General features: G+C 40.1%; 1 protein-coding gene across 1 annotated transcript in view; it reads left to right on the top strand.

Annotated features, from left to right (window-relative positions):
- The first annotated feature begins 115 nt into the window (after positions 1-115).
- Positions 116-18056, top strand: part of FAM117B (family with sequence similarity 117 member B) — a 31660-nt gene continuing 13719 nt past the window's right edge. The window contains 5 exon segments of the mRNA XM_030016672.2: positions 116-735; positions 737-926; positions 8754-8905; positions 13753-13845; positions 14357-14470. Of these exon segments, the coding sequence (XP_029872532.1) occupies positions 307-735; positions 737-926; positions 8754-8905; positions 13753-13845; positions 14357-14470 (978 nt within the window). The 5' untranslated portion in view covers positions 116-306.

Below are 18056 nucleotides of genomic sequence, written 5' to 3' on the forward strand. Positions count from 1 at the left end.
CCGCGCAGGCTCGGCCACTCAGGAGCGCGCTCCGCAGCCAATGGGCGCGCCGTAGCTGCGCGAGCCGAGCGGCGGCGCGCCCAATGGGAGGGCGCGGGGGGCGGGGCGGGCGGCCGGGGCACTATTGTTGATGAGGTGCACGGAGGCTGCGGAGCCAGCGCGGGTCGCCCCGGGCTGGGGACGGGGCCGTGGCGGTGGCTGCCGCCTGAGGCGTCGGACCCCCGCGAAGACCTGCCCGCGTCTCGTGCCTTCCCCCTCCTTCCCCGCCACCGACGGTCTTCCGCGAGCCCGGGCTCCCGACGGACAATGTCCCACCAGCGCGTGAGGCGCAACGGCTCCCCGACCCCGGCCACCTCCCTGGGAGGGGGGGGCGCGGCGGCGGCGGGTGGCGGAGCGGGAGCGAGCAGCCGCCTCCAGCCCATGCGGGCCACGGTGCCCTTCCAGCTCAAGCAGCAGCAGCAACAGCAGCAACATGGCAGCCCCACGAGGAGCGGCGGCGGCGGCGCGAGCGCCCCGGGCGGGGGTCTCCCACGCGCGGCGCCCGCCTCGCGCAGCATCAGCCCCACGCGCGCGGCGCCCACCGGCGGCGGCAACGGCGGGCGCGGCGGCCCCGCCACGGCCACGCAGACGCCGGGGGGAGGGGGAAGCGGCGCCGCCGCCTCAGCGGCCGCCGCTGTCGCCTCCTCGCGGGGCAGCCCCACGCGTGCCGGCGGGGCGCGGGGGAGCCCCCCCGCGACCCCACCACCTACCGCCGCCTCCTCCCCCGCCGCCGCCGGGCTGCGGGCCCTCGCCTTGCTCTTCTCCGGTGCCTCCGCTGCCGGAGGGCAGCGCTACAGCGGCGGGCAGGGTCCGACACCGGCGGCACTCGCCGGAGCGAGGCAGGAGCTCCCCGGAGAGGAAGAGCCCCAGCTCCCCCGTCTGCAAAGGTGAGCGCTCCTGTCAGACTGCCCGCGCCGCGCACCTGCTGCCCGCCCGGCCGTTACGACCGGGGCGGGGGTGCGCGCGCGCGCGGCCGCTACCCCGTTGCCTGAGGGGAATGGGGAGGCGGGCGGCCAGGCCGTCTCGGGGGACGGGACCGGGAGCGGGAGCGGGACCCAGCGGTCGCCCGGGGGCCGGCCGAGCCCAGCGGCAAAGGGCACTTGCCGGGCGGCTGGGCGAGGCGGCTCGGCGTGGCCGAGTTTCGGCCAGCCCTTTGCGGGGCGGGAGCGCTGGGACCGGCGGTGCTCTGCGCCCGGTGGTGTGCCTCCGAGCGCGCCGTGCTCCCGGGGGAGAGGTGGGGACAGGGGCTGTGCCCAGGCTTGTGCCCGTTCTGATTCTTCTCTGGCGGGCGGCAGCACGTGTGGAGCGTGTATGTGTTGAAGGGCTTGTTGCTTTCGTTGCTGCTCTCTTGCTTCCTGGCTTTTAGAAGAGGGACGGAGAAAGCCAAGCGCGCCATGTGGGGAATTCTAGCTGCTCCTGTGGCACTTCTGCGAGTACTACCAGAGGTTTCCAGATGAGAGTCAGTGGTGTAGGTGTACTTAAGATACTTCGGTACAAGTTTAAGGTGAATTTGGTGTTTGGGGGCTGTTGTGAAGCCTTCACATCTTCTCCCCTTTCTGTGCTTCTCGTGCCAGACGGTACGTGTTCTTGATCCAAACAGTGTCCGCAAGCTTGTGATTAGCTAGCGTTGTAGGCATTACACAGAGATGTAGGAAAAAAGTGTTCAGTGTCTTTCATAGTAGTTACTTTCAGCATGAACCCTGCAGAAGGATGCGGGAACTTGAGTGATGACAAGCTTGTGTTACAGTGAAGGTAGAAAATAGCGTGGGAATGGCACACATTTTGTAGCAAACTGCTTTTTAATGTTTTTGAATAATTAAAACATATCTACTGGGAACGCTGAAATTTAAGCAATATGTGGCATCTGGTTGAGGATAATAGAGGCTTACATATGTAAGTCCTTTTTCTTCTTGAGATAAAAGTTTACTCAAAAATGCGTGAGTGAGGCTTTGTGTTAATGTCCTCAAATCTGTACAAATCTCTGACTTTTGAGATACCAAAGTTTACAGCTTCTCTTTTTCATTAAATTGCATGTGGGAATCTACACAATAAAGTTGACTAATATGCAGAAGTGTATGTGCAGAAATCTAGGACTGACGTGATTCCCTTTAACACTTCTACTTCTCCTAATGTTGCTCCCCCTTTCTAAAATAATGGTTATAAGCAGACTACTGTGTTGGGTTTTTTCTTTTTTTCTATCCTGGCTCTTGAGGAATGATGCTGCCAAATTTGACAGTCATAACCAATTGGTACAGTACTTAAGCTAATGTCTGTGTGACTTAATTTTACTTCTTTTTTTTAATTCAGACATGCCCCTTCAAGGTTACCATATGCCTGCTTGCCTGCAATGTGAGAGAGCAGTGTCACAAAGGCATTTAGGTTCTGAATTAGATTTTCCACTTTCCAGATACCAGTAATGTGGGGTTTTTTTAAGGTTATATTCTGAGGCTTTGGATTGAGGAATGTGTGTATTCTTCATTTGAGATTCTTGTTAATCAGTAATCTGAAAGACTTTATATGCATCACAAAATCCTATCTTCTTCCTGTGAACTTTATAGAAACTCTTGCCCAAGATGCAGTCTCCTGGCCTGGAGAATGAGGAACAGGATGGCTAGCCTTGAGACCCAGGTTCAAAAGCTGTTTGTAAAGGCATGTTGCAGACCACTTAGGGTGGAAAAATTGCACCATCTTCAGATTGTTGCATAGAAGCCTGTTGAAACCACGCTAACTTCTTTACTGGATCTGAGAATTGGCATTTAGAAAGAAACAAGTCATTTGATCGCTGTACTGTGTTAAGATAACTTCACTAGCTTTTTACAAGGTGTGTGAAAACAGAAGAGTAGTGTCTGTTTAATTGCTTCCTTGTGTTTAAATTTCTGAACAGTACTTGTATTGGCCCAAAATGCAAAATAAACCTGTTTAATATTGCTTAACATTTGTATGTATAGTCCAGTGCTTGATAGAGACAGAGTTAACTTCAATTTTTTCTTCATCTAGATGAGAAAACTTAGTGGTAGCTGAGAACATGGAAGTGGAACTTCATTTTTGCTAATGAGGCTACAGTTGTGCAGCCATGCAGGCCACTTCAGGGTATCAGTCAGAATCTATTGCAGAATAACTTGGGTTTTCCTGTTTCTTGTTTTCAGTTGATGATGGCTTTTGCTCATTCCTACATCTGCAGCCCTGTTTTTCTAGATTAAAATGAACCTTGAGGTTAGACAAATGATAGCTTCTTCTGAACTGCGATACTGGTTCTGTGAGTTGTATACTTTAGACTCAACTTCATGTTTTTCAGATTTTCTTTTCTGGGAAGCAGTTGAATAGTTTTGAACATAGTTTTCATCAACCTGCTTAATGCTTGAGAACCCCAACTTGTGAATTTACAAATGTGACTTAATAGCTTCTTTTGGGGTTTTTTTGGTGTTGAAGTTCCTTGGTGGGGGGGGGGGGGGGGGGGTGGGGTGGTGTTGTGTGTGTGTGGGTTGTTTATTTGATTGTTTTGTTTTCTTTTCTGAACCAAATTGCAACTAAACGTTGGAAATACTTAACTGAATTTTCTGTTGATGATGGGATAATTACAAACTGAAAGATTCTATGGCACAGTTTCTAAATTTCTGTGCTTTTCTTGCTGCTTCCCTTCTAAATATGACCAAGAGCCTAGATCTTCCTACTACCCAGTTTTCATCTTTTACTTTCCCTCCCTGCAGTCTCTAGCACTTATTTTACAGACTTCTGCTTCTACTTGCATGTTGATGTGCTCTGTCCTTAGCGTCACTGGTGTGGCCTCATTTCTACACTGCGAGGTCTGTCCTGCGATCTCCAGTTTTGGTTCAGTTTTCACATAAGCCCTCTTTACTTGTCTGCAAACCACCCCTGTTAGAGGAAGTTGTTTTGACCTACTAGTAGACTGTTGCAAAATGAGATAATGTGTATACTCTACCTTTACTGTTATTTTTATCTTGGTTTATCTACTGAGTAAAGATCAAATGCTATCCTGTTATGTTCTTATATAAAACACATCTTCTCAGAAGAGTTCAACTGTTCAACTCCAAAAATGTTATAATGCACCAGGCTGTGTAAACAAGAAGGTCAAGACCAGAGCTGTATCAGTTGTTTACTGACCCTTTCAGGTACCTTGAGGTTGTGAGAGATTTCTCTACTGGATGCTGAACTTTCTGGTATGTTCCAGTTGACTGTATTGGACATTTACACTCACTCTGAAAATAAAGGAGAAAAATTGGTTAGTTTTATCTGGAACTACATTGGCCTTTAATTATTTAGAATAGTATATGGAAGAATAATATTAAAGCATACTTGTATGAAAAGAAATGATGAAAATTGTTATAACAGCATATTGGTAAGTCTTAAAGAGTTCAGATGTGAACCCCTTCTTGGGACAGGGAGAAGGAATGGAACTCCATAACACTCTTATATTTCACTGTAGAATTTATTTATTTTTAAGACTTTGGTGAGTGACACAATAATAACTGCAGACCTGTCAACATGAATTACCAAGGTTTTGCAGTAGTTATAAAAGATATTACTGTAGGACAAGAGAGTACAGAAGGCTTTGTGTACCATTATATGGCTGCTTTGCTTACCTAAGCTATTTAACAAATGGTAGGTATAAAGAAAGTTAATTCATTTTTGCAGCATCACACTTTGGGTTTCTTGTGACCAACACTTCAGGGGAGCTTATTTGGATTAAAAATGTTTCAATTCACTAGAATTGAGTAAGTGAACATCTTGGGCTTTCTGAGGTTTGTTTTTGTAAAGCAACATTAATTCAGTCATTCTCCTACCAAGGGATCATTTTGAATTACTAGAAGCAAAAGCGTGAGTAGTTCTTTTACATTTATGTGAAGATAATAGCCAAGATTGTCTTCCAAAGGGAATACACAGGGTTGTGCTGTGTGTCTGTTTTTAATACTGTCTGAGCCTGTTGAATACTTTCAACGGAACATAAAAAGTAGGTGAAGCCCCTGACATCAGTTGTGTTTGTATGAGTTTTTGGGAAAAGACAGCTGTGCATGGGAGAGATCCCATGAATGTCCTTTCTGAGGAAAAGGCTGACCAAAACAGAACAAAAAGGTCAACTGTATGCCTAGATGCCAGAGAAGCTTGTTGGGTGTCACTCTTTCTCACTTTTTTGGATATCCTACCTGTATAAAAAGCTTCAATTAGAACTCTGTCAGGGAATTTTATGAGGTTAATGGTGTCCCATGCTTTTCCAGTGGCTCTTTTTCCTGCTTGCTAGTTTTGTTTTGTTTTCCCATGGTGTATGTTAGAAGATGTTTCTTTGGATTTTTTATTTTCCCTCCTCAAAACTTTAATTTCAAATATGTAGAAAGATATCAACAGGACTGTAAGATCAATCTTCAAGTTGCACTTCAGCAGTAATCCTTATTTTGTAGGTCTAACAACAGTTCTGAACTTCTGAAGAATTGAAACATGATTTTTCAGAGTGTTTTGTCTCTTAGGACTTCTTTATGTGTAAGACCTTCCCTCTTTCTTTCCTTCTTTTCTTTTACATATAGCAATTTTCTCCCGTGAGGTATCCAATTCACAGGTACGTGTTCTCACACTGTAATTTTCTTTTGCAGTTGTAATTGCAGTTGTAGGACTTGTATGTTAAGAGCCCTCCAAGTCAGCACTCTCTTTCCTACCTTTCAGTTTAGTTATTGGTAAGCATCCATATTTGTTCAATTTTGCTCTTCAGCCACATTGTTAGACTGCCTTAGCTTAAATTGCCTTTGGAGGTGTCTGACTTCACAGTTGCAATAGATATGTGTGATACTGGTTTACCTGTAGCAACTTCAGTCAGTCAGTTGTACTGCAATGACTTGTGAAGACCTGGCAACTTGCTTGTTATTTTCCCACATTATGGACTTTGTTGATTTGTATTGTGTATGTTCTGTTTATATTTTGTTCTATTATTTTGCTTTGTTTGAAGCCAGATTGCAGAAAGACTTTGTTTCTAAATAGATTTAGACTAGTGGTGGATGGATAGGAGGGTTGATATTTATCACAAATACTGGTTTAAAGAGATAATCAGGCCAATTAAAACAGATCTAATATTTAAGAAGTGTCTATTTGATGAAACAGCTCCATTGTTTTTCATCAGCCACAGCTGTTGTAACTGTTATCTCTACGGAGGCAGATCTCTTGTTATGTAGGTCACATCAAGGAAAAATAGCAGCTGAACACTTGCTTCAAGTGTTGTAGAGGAAAGTGCAATGAAAACATTGTATATGTTCCCATTGAAGTGTTTTGAAACAGCAAGGGGAATTGTATAGTGGACTTTGGCAATTTGTATTAAGATATGTTGTGAAGGTGGAAAAGTAAATAAAAATGAATCCAAACATCCTTGCCCCATCTAAATAAAAGTAATTTGAAAACAGAATTCCTTGAAAGACTTTTTAAATCCGAGGAAAAGAGAATACTTGCAGGCTTTGTGCCTTGAAATGAGCAGCTTCGCTTAAACTTAAATAGTAAACAGGCTCTTCAGTTTTCATTCTCTCCGTTTGCCTAGCAAAATATTCTTTCTGCTTTTTTTGTGGGGGGAGGAGAGAGGGTAATAATTTCTGCTGCTTCAGTTTTGAAGCTGTCCGCTGCGGTGGTTTTGCAGATGATGTGACTGACTACATACACTTCCTGATTTTTAATATTTTTTTTTTTCACATCCTTTGTTTCCCCTTGGTAAAAAGAGAGAAGCTTCTTGAAGAGGAAGAATAATAATTCAGAAGAAAAATAAATAAGGAGAGTATGGCAGTTGCTTCTGAGACAGATAACATGTTCGATATAACTTTGGAAGCAAGTGTAATTTGTAAGGAATGACACGTTGCATTAGCATGCCACATTCTCCCATGGTACAGAGAAAAGGAATCGTTTTGAAATCTCCTGATACAAAGATACAAGCAGTGTGCTGTATGGTGGTAGTAGTAGTCAGAGAATTTCTTTGATACAGCGGTCTTAAGTGCATGGTAACTCCAAAACTGAGCTTTGCTGCAATTCCTTGAGAGCAGATCTGCTGTGAGCTCAGTAGTAAGATTTTATCATTGTTGGTACTAGTAGAAATAATAAACCAGATGAGGTTTCTGGACTGCTTTATGTGAACATGGCTGATTATAGTGCTAATAATTATTTCCTTATAGTTGAATTGAAGTATTTTCCACACTTTCATTGTGTACATTTCTAATGCAAAATTTGCATGAGGATATTTAGTATAGAATGTCACTAGACTTACATTTCAAAGACTGGTGTTCTATGAGACTAAGATGTTGTCCACACCACTGAATTCTATACCTAATAGGTTTTATTAATATTTATGTACCTTTAGTAGATTGAAACAGCTTAGAAATTTAATCCTGGACTTCTGATGGCAGTGGTTTTATTTTCTGACTAGCAGTCAGACACTAATCAGGCACAACTTCTTTTGCCCATAAATGAGTTTATGTAGAATCCAAATTGCTGTGTTATTTATGCTTCTAGTGCAGAATTCATCCTAAGGCACAGTCAGGAAGGACGTATGACTGAGTTTTTCCAGTGCCCTTGTAAAGCTTCCATCTGATCTCTGTATCTTGTTTGCTGTGTTCTAGCCATTTGTTTTAGGCCTTTGTATTTGTTACAGGTAACATTAATAAGAGATTCTTTCAGGTATAATTCTGTGGGGACTAGATGAATCGATAGTAAGCTTTGATCATTGTCATCTCTGGATTTTACATCTAGAATAGCTAGTAACAAATAATGTACGAGCATGTATGTATATGTAAACCCTGGGTCTTTCCTGCTTGTTGTTCTCTTTAATTTAACAAACCTCAAAATACTATTTTGAGGAACCTTTCGTCACAGTGTTTACACTTACTACCTTGCAGTGTAGTCTTTTACTGCCACTTTACTTTAAGATATCATTGACAGATGGGATAGATGCAAATTTTTGTTTTTAACCATATTCTTCCTTCTCATGTTACTTCCTGTGCTTGTTATACGTAACGTTTTTCATCAAGGGTTCCTGTTAGTACCTAAATTGTTCTGAAAAGTGATATCAATGTAAACACTAAAAATGACATTTTGCAGAAGGTGTAGTGTCAGGCAAATATGAATGTAGTTACCAAGTCGCATGTAAAGGGAGGAGATGTCTTGATTATCTTGTAAAATGTAAATCATTACCTTATCAAACTTGACTTCTGGATCTAAGGGTTAGACATAACTCTTTATGAATCTGCCATATATTGTATACTGGGTGGTTAATAAAACATGTCAGTTTATAGTGTCCCTTGAATTAGATTAGGTGAAGGGTAAAGGGCTAGTGGGATGAACTCTAAACAGGACATTAAATTGAAAAAGTTCAGCACAGATTTTTTTTTTTTGTCAGCCTTTATGTATGAGGAAACTTAGCTATTTTTATTTCTTCCAAGCCTTCATCATTTAAGAATCCAGTGACTGTTGCACCTTTGAGGGAATAAATGGTGGTGTATGAGTGCCAATGCAACACTTGTGGCGTAAGGGTATTTTTAAGGAAACCATAAAAACACATTTCATTGCTTATTAAAACTGAATAGAGCCTGGAAAAGCAAACTTAATTCCTGTATTAAAAGTATCTTGTTGTATACTTAATAACATAGTAGTTCCAATTTGATATGATTTCTTGTAGGCAATTAAAATAATTAAGCTCTCTGTCTTGCTTTCTTTCTAATCAAGTGTTCTTATTCTAGCTGACAAATCAAGACCACCTTCATCAAGCCCTTCCAGTATTATTCGCCGGACTTCCTCATTGGATACGCTTGCTGCTCCATACCTTGCTGGACAGTGGCCTCGTGATAATCATGGACAAGCTGCCCCATGTATGAGAGACAAAGCCACACAGGTAGGACAGATTTTTGTCTTCAGAGTATTTAAATGTGAAGACAGGATTTAAATGTAAGAACCTTTTCCCTTGAAAACATTCACTTTAGCTTTCTTGCTTGCAAGTTCCTATTCGCTTTCCAATTGCAGGAATCCTACCTTTGCGATTACGTATGTGATTTATTTGCATTCTAAGAAAAGGCTGTGAGCTGTAATATCTGTTAAGAGTTCCACTTTCTTCTTGCCTCAGAAAAACACTAGTGTATTGCACATCTGTTTTCTCATTGTTCTTCCGGTGTGCAGTACACTAGATTGCACTGGTGTTAAGTACTATTTAGTTTAAATGTATACAAGAGAACTTAGTGACTCCTTATATGTATGCCTGTCTTAAAGCTGAATAAAAAAGCTTCTGTAGTGCCTGTATAAAAGTTATTGTAGCCTTTTCTGTGATAGGCTGTTCATCCTCTGATTGTAAAATGCCTTCAGTGTTCACATGGGATCTATGCACCAAGTATAGAATCATATACATTGAAGACCTGACTCCTTGAACTGTGAATGATGTTCAAATTTAGGTCAGCTGCAGAGTATTAAAAAAGTACATGATTTGCCAATAAACTTCAACAGCTTGACAAAATTTCACAAGCTTTTAATGGTTCTGTCCTATGCCACCTGTAAAGACAGAACGAACAGTTGAATGAAACTGGTGTTACAAGAGTTACACACTTATCATGACAATTGTTTTATCATTCCCCTTAAAGGGAGCTGTTGTTACATGGTATTCTACTGTATGCAGAAGTGATTAAAGATGGATTTTTCCGTAAAATATCCCAGTGTTTCGTTTCTCCTTCTGTAGATGCAGTTTAGCTGTGGATTTCTCTAACTCGTAGAGTGAAAGAAAGAGCCAAACATGCCAGATTTTAAATCCCTATTCCTAGAGCATGGTTTCAACAGCAGATCTCCACCTATTCCAAAGAATATAAGCAAAATGCAGTTGGAAGAGAAACTGGCAGCATGTGGGACATACTTGAGTTTGAGCTTGCCTTAGGTTTGGTAACAATAACAAAAATGTGGCCATGTAGGTTTGTGCACTGTCTACTCAAATGTGTAGGATGTTGAGCAGATGATGCATGCAGTGTTGATTGTTACTGTATGGCCTTCTCAAGACCCACAACATTTTGAAGAAAGGACCACAATTCAAAGAGAAGATCAGTAGAACAGTAAGGTGTTTTGTAGGTGAATATGCCCATATGGATAAGGTGGAAATAGAAACTGGTGAAGATAGGAGAGCTGAGGAAGAAGTTCTCTGTGTAGGAAAATGAATTGGAAAAATGGTTAGAAGATGGGGTGAAAAAGGTAAGCAAATCATAGTAAGAAGAGGAGGAGGAAGGCAGGCGTATGATACAGAAGGAATTGCTGTTCATGTTTAGCTATTAAAAGGCATCATTAAAGGGCAGAACTAAACCAGTGTCGGTGCCTTAGCTATTTATTTTCATATTTGATTTCTTAGGATAATACTTTTTTCAAAATAATTATAATTCCATACTACTGCCAAAGTATTTGCTATATTAGTTGATCTCTTTCAGCTTAGTTTCCTGAGTCATGGTTGGGCTTTTCTAATCTCTGTATTTTCCAGTTAGATTAGATATCATCTTTTTTGGCTTACATTTTTCTTTTGTCTTTTTCTTCCAATTCTGAAACATTTAGCTGCTGTGGTAGTGGGGCTTACATATATAACGGGAAATATATTTGCCAAGATTAATGGGAAGACTGTAAAGGGTATTGGATATTTCTGCAGAATAAGTATATTTAGTGGTGATTGATGTTAGTGTACTGCTGAGGGAAATAGAATGATCTGTTTGCACTTCCTAATTTAAAATTTATCAAACCAGTAGAAAATTTTGGGATACAGACATACATCTGTATGTCCAAAGTTTGTGTTGATATGACACTGATGAGACAACACTGCTTTTAATCTTTCTGGTGTGCTTGAGAGCAACCATTTGAGCTAGGGACAAGTTTAAAATGTGATTTACAATAGTTAGTTTCCCAAGATAGTATAGGCTCTCCATTTGTGTTGTTTAGCATTTCTGAACATGTGGTGTTTGGATGAAGTTTCACTTACAAGATATTCTGGCTCCAGTGTGTAATTTCAGATTTCACAAAGTCTGATGTGAAATGGATGTGTTCAGATTTCAAAAGTTTAGGGAATAGGAATTGAGCCTGTTAAGATAAAAAATATTTTCATGCTAGGTAACCAGCGTATCTTGATTCTTTGGGTTTATGGCATAGGGAGTAGAGTCATTCAGGAAGCAGACTGGGAAGAGAGCAATTAGTGACACACTTTGACTTGCAGGCCTTTATAGAGATGCCCATAGGTCATAGCCGAGAACTGCGTAAGAGATCCCAGGTCACGCAGAGACTGTCTATGTATCAGACTCCTGCGTTGACTGATTATTTTGATGAAATCTGTCTATAAAACCAGACTGAATTATGTACATGCAGAATATTTGTTGGACGATGAATAAGTGTAGTATTGAGTGTTCTAGGGTCTGGCTAGAATTCATACATGCAGATATTGTTTTAAGTGCTGCTAAAACAGGTGTTTGTAATCTTGTGTCTTTTTCCCTTTAAATCAAACCTGTTTGGCTTTGCCTGTGGTTGTTTGAAATACAGCTATGTCAAAATACAAGCTAAAATGAGACAATTGCTTTGTATTTTTTAATTCTTAAAGAATAATTCATTTCAACTGCAAAGTTTTTGCCTCTAAGACTTTTTTTTAAGTGTTCTACTATCTGTGACAAATTTAGCCTTAAACTCATTTCTCTTTGTAATTCTAGAACAGGCAGAAGGATGTTGTGAATGGTAACAACTAATAAGCAAGTAGTAGTACTTTAAGAACCTAGAGAAATAGAAATCCCTCTTTGGTTATTGGGTCTGTGTTTCTTGAAAATAAGTATTATAAACAAAATATGGGGAATAAGTAGGAGACTTGCTAAAACAGTATTACATTTCTGTCTTGTAGGTTTCCTATAATTTAATGTCTTATACCTACTCTTGCTCTTAAACGGTTTCTAACTATTTGTTTTGAGGATAAGCATCAAAGCAACCTTTAATCCTTTAAAATAAATCAGATACTAATTTATGAAATAAGTCTTGAATCTTAAGTTAAAGTCTTGAATATAAATTAAATGCAAAGACTGATTAGAGTGTTAATTAGGTTCCTGTAGGCAAGTGTAATGGTTGTGCTGAGTTGGGAAGTTAGAATTAGTGGCTAAAACTTATTGTTCCAAGAGCTAGAGGATAGGATGAGACTTCAGATTGACATTTGAGAATTGATTAGACAAAGATTGGTACTTGGGAATGGGGTTTATCAATTATTCTATTTTATGATGAAGATAAGTGAGGGCTTTTCTGGAAAAATAGATTATAGTGGATTCTAATTTTGCTATGAAATAGGAATTTCAAAGCAACCCTACTAACTTAATTATTCAGATTTGTCCTAGTTAGTTTTTGATTTGGAATGATGAAGATGAAAAAACTACTGATAGTGGAGGTTTCATTTATACAAAACTTTTATCTGTGACTGAAGCCAATGGGAGTTGCAGCCTGTATTTTCGGAGTTAAACCTCCATTTTCCCTGCAAAATGGGGATTAATACCACATCATTGAAGGCCTTGTGAGTTTCTGTGTTCCGAGTACAGATGGGGTAAGTAAGGTCAGCTTGTTGCTTGCAACCTGTTAGTCTCACTGTTGCACACTGTAGATGTGAAGGCTTTGAGGCAAAGTTCTGTCTGTAGGACAAAGTGAGGTATCAATGACTCCTAAGGGTAAGTTAGCTACATCACCGCCGTATGCTAAGAACTGCACTATGGCAACAGTGAATTTAAAGGAATTCACGGTCTCTTTCAGTGTGTAAGCTCCTTCCAGAACTCATTCCCCGTGCTTCATTAGGTATATTTCTTGTGACTGCACAGAGATTCCTGATAGATGTTATTATCCGTCTTCTTAGAGCCTTTACAGTTCACTGCTTTTGAAGGCCGTTCTGGACAAGGCTAGGTGGGAATACAAACTGTCCATAAAGCATGCAGTATTATCACAGGCTTGCCTGTGCATTTTGTTACCTTAAATAAATACAGTTTGTCTTAATGATACTTTGAATTTCTCAGAACTTTTTCACTGCAGTGTGTTTGCAAGTTTCATTATTAAATGTTAATGACTTAGTTGGTTTAGTGAAACTAGTGTAGTATTATCTATGTTGCTTTCTGCTTGGCCTGAGACAACTATGAGCCTGAAGCCCTTTGAGGCATTAATAAGTTAATTCCCTGCTTTGCCATAGCTGTAGTGGTGCTTACATGCCTTACCTTCTTTCTTCTCACTCTTCTGAGCAAGAACATGATTTTGAAGCTGTACTGGCACAGGCTTTCACAATGTTTACACCAAGCTACCCTAGCTAATGTGTCAGAAATAACAAGGTCAGCATCTGTGCAGGAAATAAAATATACCATCTCCCCCAAATTCAGCACTGTTGTACTGGTTCTTTAGATCTCTATAGCAGCTTGTGGTACATCTGGCTGTTAATACTGCCTTATGCTCAGTAACTTGGAAGGGAAACTAGCACATTACTGTATTAGAGTAGGTCTGAAAGTTGTTTTTCTGTGTGGTGGTTTTTTTTTTTTAAATTACATAGTTTCACTCCACTTTTTCATACTTTACTTGTCAGAAGGGCTTCTAGTCAGTGACTGCTTTTCACTCACAGTTCTGAATCTAGCAAATCTTAACACTGTTCTCTCTTCTAATTTGTCTCAAAATATTCTGCCAGAAAGTAGGAGTTACCTTTTTTTAATTAATCCTGTAATCTTCTTGCTGCAGACAGAAAGTGCCTGGGCTGAAGAATATTTAGAAAAGAAGAGAAGCTCACACAAACGTTCAGCATCGTGGGGCAGCAATGATCAACTCAAGGAGGTCAGAAATGCTATTAATTGAGATACCTTTGGGTTAAATTTTTTACTGGTATGCACTGTTGCTGTGAGCTTTCAGGAGGGCATGACTATTGTACTGCTTTGTTTTATTATAAATCGTGCTTGGTAAAAAATAAGAAATAGCTGTTTGTTTGTTGATTTCATATAATAATGCAGGACTATTAAAATTTTTAATCCGAATGTGTGGGAAAGAAAGTGTCAAATGCAGGTGACACTCTTCATGAGAGGAGGAAATACAGCAGTGACCAAACTACTTTAAAATTTCCATGTATTTCAAGTTCTTTCATTAAACTTCCAGAGGATCTTCTGGGCTTCAGTGGAACTGGTAGCTAACATGTCAGGTTTGCAAGAATTTGAGTCTAATTTAGTGCTGGCAATAGTTATGAACATTGTGGTAATAAAGAATTTTAACTAAGTGATGGAATAAATTGATGAAACTGTGTGTGTACCTGAATGTATCTGGTGAAATATAATGTGAATTTTTCCATTATTAGATTGCAAAATTGCGTCAACAATTGCAGAGAAGCAAACACAGCAGTAGGCATCATCGTGATAAAGAAAGGCAGTCTCCATTTCATGGTAACCATGCAGCCATTAACCACAGTCAGGTAAGGCTGTGCCCTTTTGGACATACTGGGTAGCTAATACTATTTTTAACTCCTTTCAAGGTTGTGGTTTGCCTAAAAGGGAACTTAGAAATATGTACTGCTGAATATGTTGTAGCTATAGGTGAATTCTATGAAATAGATCCGTTTGCTTTGACTTCGAGTGTATGTGGTTCCAGATCTTTTTGTTACTTGGCTGGGTTGGCTTTGAACTCCCAGTTTCAAAGAATTTCAGATAATTAGATCCTTCCTTAAAGCAAAACTCTTAAAGTGCATTCTGCAGACTCTACAAAAGGATGACAGAGAAGCTTAATCTAAAGATATAGATTATTTTTTTCATTACACATTGCTATAACGGTTATGAATTTGCATGTAGAATATGGCATGGAACAAACTGGTGGTAAAACGATACACCCAAATAAAATCATAGTTTTTGCTGATCATATTTTGTGTCTTGGCAATAGCACTTGTCTAATCCTATGATGAACTGATTTAGAGAGCTTACCTGACAAAAGGTTATTCAATGGGATTTTTATGTACTCTATTAAAAGTGTTTATACTCTTGATGGCTTCATTCAGCTGTTGTAAGATTATTTTTTTCCCTGTCGTTTATCATGCCTTGAGACTTTAAGTAATAATCACTTCAAAAATTGTGATGGTTAGGCCACCACATGTTCTGTGTGCAGTTTTAGTTTTATCACAAGACTGTTAATGAGGTCAGGTTCACAGAGAGGTAATAGTTTTAGCTCAATTGATAGCATGTGGAAAAAAATTACAGGCTTTTAGACATTCAGATCCTTTTTCAAGTCTGTTTTTCTTGAGTAACTTTGAGAAAAACAATAGGAAAATTTGGTCATTTTTTCAGAAGAAGACTTCTCTTCCCCCCCCTGCCCCTCCCCACTGATATCTCATGAATGTATATTCATGATATACACACATATGTTTTATTAACAGTTACAAAAGGAACGAATTCCTCATGATTGCCTTGCAAGTCAATGTAGTTGAAAGGAACTGTGGAACTGTCAGTGTTGTGAATTGAGAAAGTACTTAAGCTGTGAAGCTGCTCTGCAGATCTAATCGTATTCCCAGTTACTCCTGAAATGCAGTTAGTATTGTTCTAATAAATAGCATACTTTGATACCAGTTAATGAAAACTGTTTCCTTTCTGTTGTTCCATCCTTCCAGAAATAATTTAGGCCAGGGAGGGAAGCTGTTGCGGCATCAGCATGCATCTTGCTCTACAGGTACTTACACATGCTGATAAAGGATGAGAAGGAGAAGAGGAGGCTCCAGGGAGACCTTATAGCAGCCTTCCAGTACCTAAAAAGGGCCTACAAGAAAGATGGAGAGGGACTTTTTACAAGGACATGTAGTGACAGGACAAGGGGTAATGACTTTAAACTGAAAGAGGGTAGATTTAGATTAGATACTAGGAAGAAATTCTTCACTGTGAGGGTCGTGAGGCACTGGAACAGGTTGCCCAGAGAGGTTGTGGATGCTCCATCCCTGGAAGTGTTCAAGACCAGGTTGGATGGGGCTTTGAGCAACCTGCTCTAGTGGAAGGTGTCCGTGCCCATGGCAGGGAGGTTGGAACTAGATGATCTTTAAGGTGCCTTCCAACCCAAACCATTCTATGATTCCATGAAATAAAAAATAGAAAGGAGAACCATACATACAGTCCTGAGCAGCCAGGTTCTTTCGTAGATAGAAGTCAGGTGTCTGAGTGAATCTGTTACACTTCAAGACTAGAAATAAGAAAGTAGAACAGTGTTTTGAATTTCTCCTGCACTGTTCCTCTTAACTCCTACTTTGTATAAAAATCAGTAGCATCTTTTGTCTCAGACCCGAACTTATCCCTGCTGTAGTTCATTTAATTAGGAGTTATGAATTTTCAGGACCTAAGTGCCTCTTGAATTCAGTTTGTTACTAGTTTGAATTCTGTGCTACTAGAAGTATTGTATTTAGGATTTTTTTTAGAATTACATTTTTTGACATAACAATTTAGGAATTACTTCTTCAAACTCTCTAAATCTCAAAACAGAAACTGTTTCCTCCTCCTCTTCTGTACAGCAGAAGAACAGTTTGAATTTGAAACAGGCTCTCTAGTACAAATTCTTACATTTTGATCTGCTTTACTGAAGTATGGGTGCAGTGTAGCATGCTGCTAATCTTAGTGACTGTTGTAGCTCAAGTCAGAACAGTCCAAAATGATGAAAGACGACAGACAAATAAATGACCTAATCCCTTTCTAGCGTTTTTTTGAGAAAGTTTATGAAAATTGGTGAGACGCATTTAAAAAAAAAAAAAAAAAAAAAAAAAAAAGGCAGGTCAAAATACTTGATGCAGGTATTTAATCCAAACCTGTAGAACTTGTTTGAAGATTTGTTCTGTACTTGTGGGCAACTGAGGCATTTCAACCAAAAAGAAGTGTACTGTGGAACTTTTGGTGTAGGCCCTTCACTATACTGGAGAACTGCATGCAGTCTAACAGGTTTGGCTTTGTATTCTACAAACAATGCTAAGCTGTTGTCATTTTAACATAGATAATGTTAGTGGCTTTTAATTTTGAAAGTGAACAGTGATGCTACTACTCTGAAAAATACCCCCACCCACCCACCCCCAAATTACGTATATAACTTTTTTTCATCATAATTAATTTATTATTATGCTCATGAAACTTTGCTTCTTGTATGGAGGTCTTTTGCATTCTGCCAACTTTTAGAGTACGTGAATAAAATATTGCACAACAGATAATTAGGTTTTGGGCTTGTGAAACAAACTATAAAATATAAACTGAGGGAAAGCATCTTTTCCAACATTGTGTTACAAAACAAAACATTGTTTTTCTCTATAAATTTTGTGCCAGCTGTGTCAAGCTACTTGCAAAGGGAGGAAGTTACAGAAGGCTTCAAAAAGAGTAAGTGAAGAGTTTAGATTAATGGTATTTAGAGGCTTCTTTCTAAGTCAGAGTGAAAATCTGTAACTGTAGGCATCAAGGGCAAAGCTCCTAGGCTTTCTCATTCCTTTCTAGGGAACTGCTAAACTAGAATTTCTGGCAGCAGCTCAGTTCCTTCAGGATTTGTGGGAAGGACTGTGTGGAAACACTTGCAGTTAGTGATGAGAATATTTAGAAATTTTTTTACATTCCCAACTTAAAGGAAACTTGCAGTTGTTGACTCTAGAGGGTCATACAAAGATTTCTGAGCTCAAGGAGCTGGATTCCAGACAAGGCCAAGAAAACGTGTTAGGAAATTGCCTCGATAGCACCTTCACAGAGACCAGGTAAACTCTGTTTAAAGTTTTGGAAATGGCTTACTTTTCTAGTTAAAACTAAGAGAAGCAATTCCAGTGGATTTATTTCTTCTTTTCTTCCCTACTAATAAACACTTAAGCTTTGCCACAGTTCTTGAGTTTTATTAAAATTTTTACAGTGGTTCTTACCACCTAAGCTTTCAACTGATTGTTTAGTTGTGCTTCTTTCTTCTGTGGTTGTTTGGGGTTTTTTTTGGGTTTTGGGTTTTTTTTTTAAGACAGAAATCCACACAGTCTCTATAGAATAAGCTTGTTAGCTATTCCTGTCCCTCTACTC

This window comes from Aquila chrysaetos, chromosome 6 (assembly GCF_900496995.4).
Source record: "Aquila chrysaetos chrysaetos chromosome 6, bAquChr1.4, whole genome shotgun sequence".
NCBI classification, from domain to species: Eukaryota; Metazoa; Chordata; class Aves; order Accipitriformes; family Accipitridae; genus Aquila; species Aquila chrysaetos.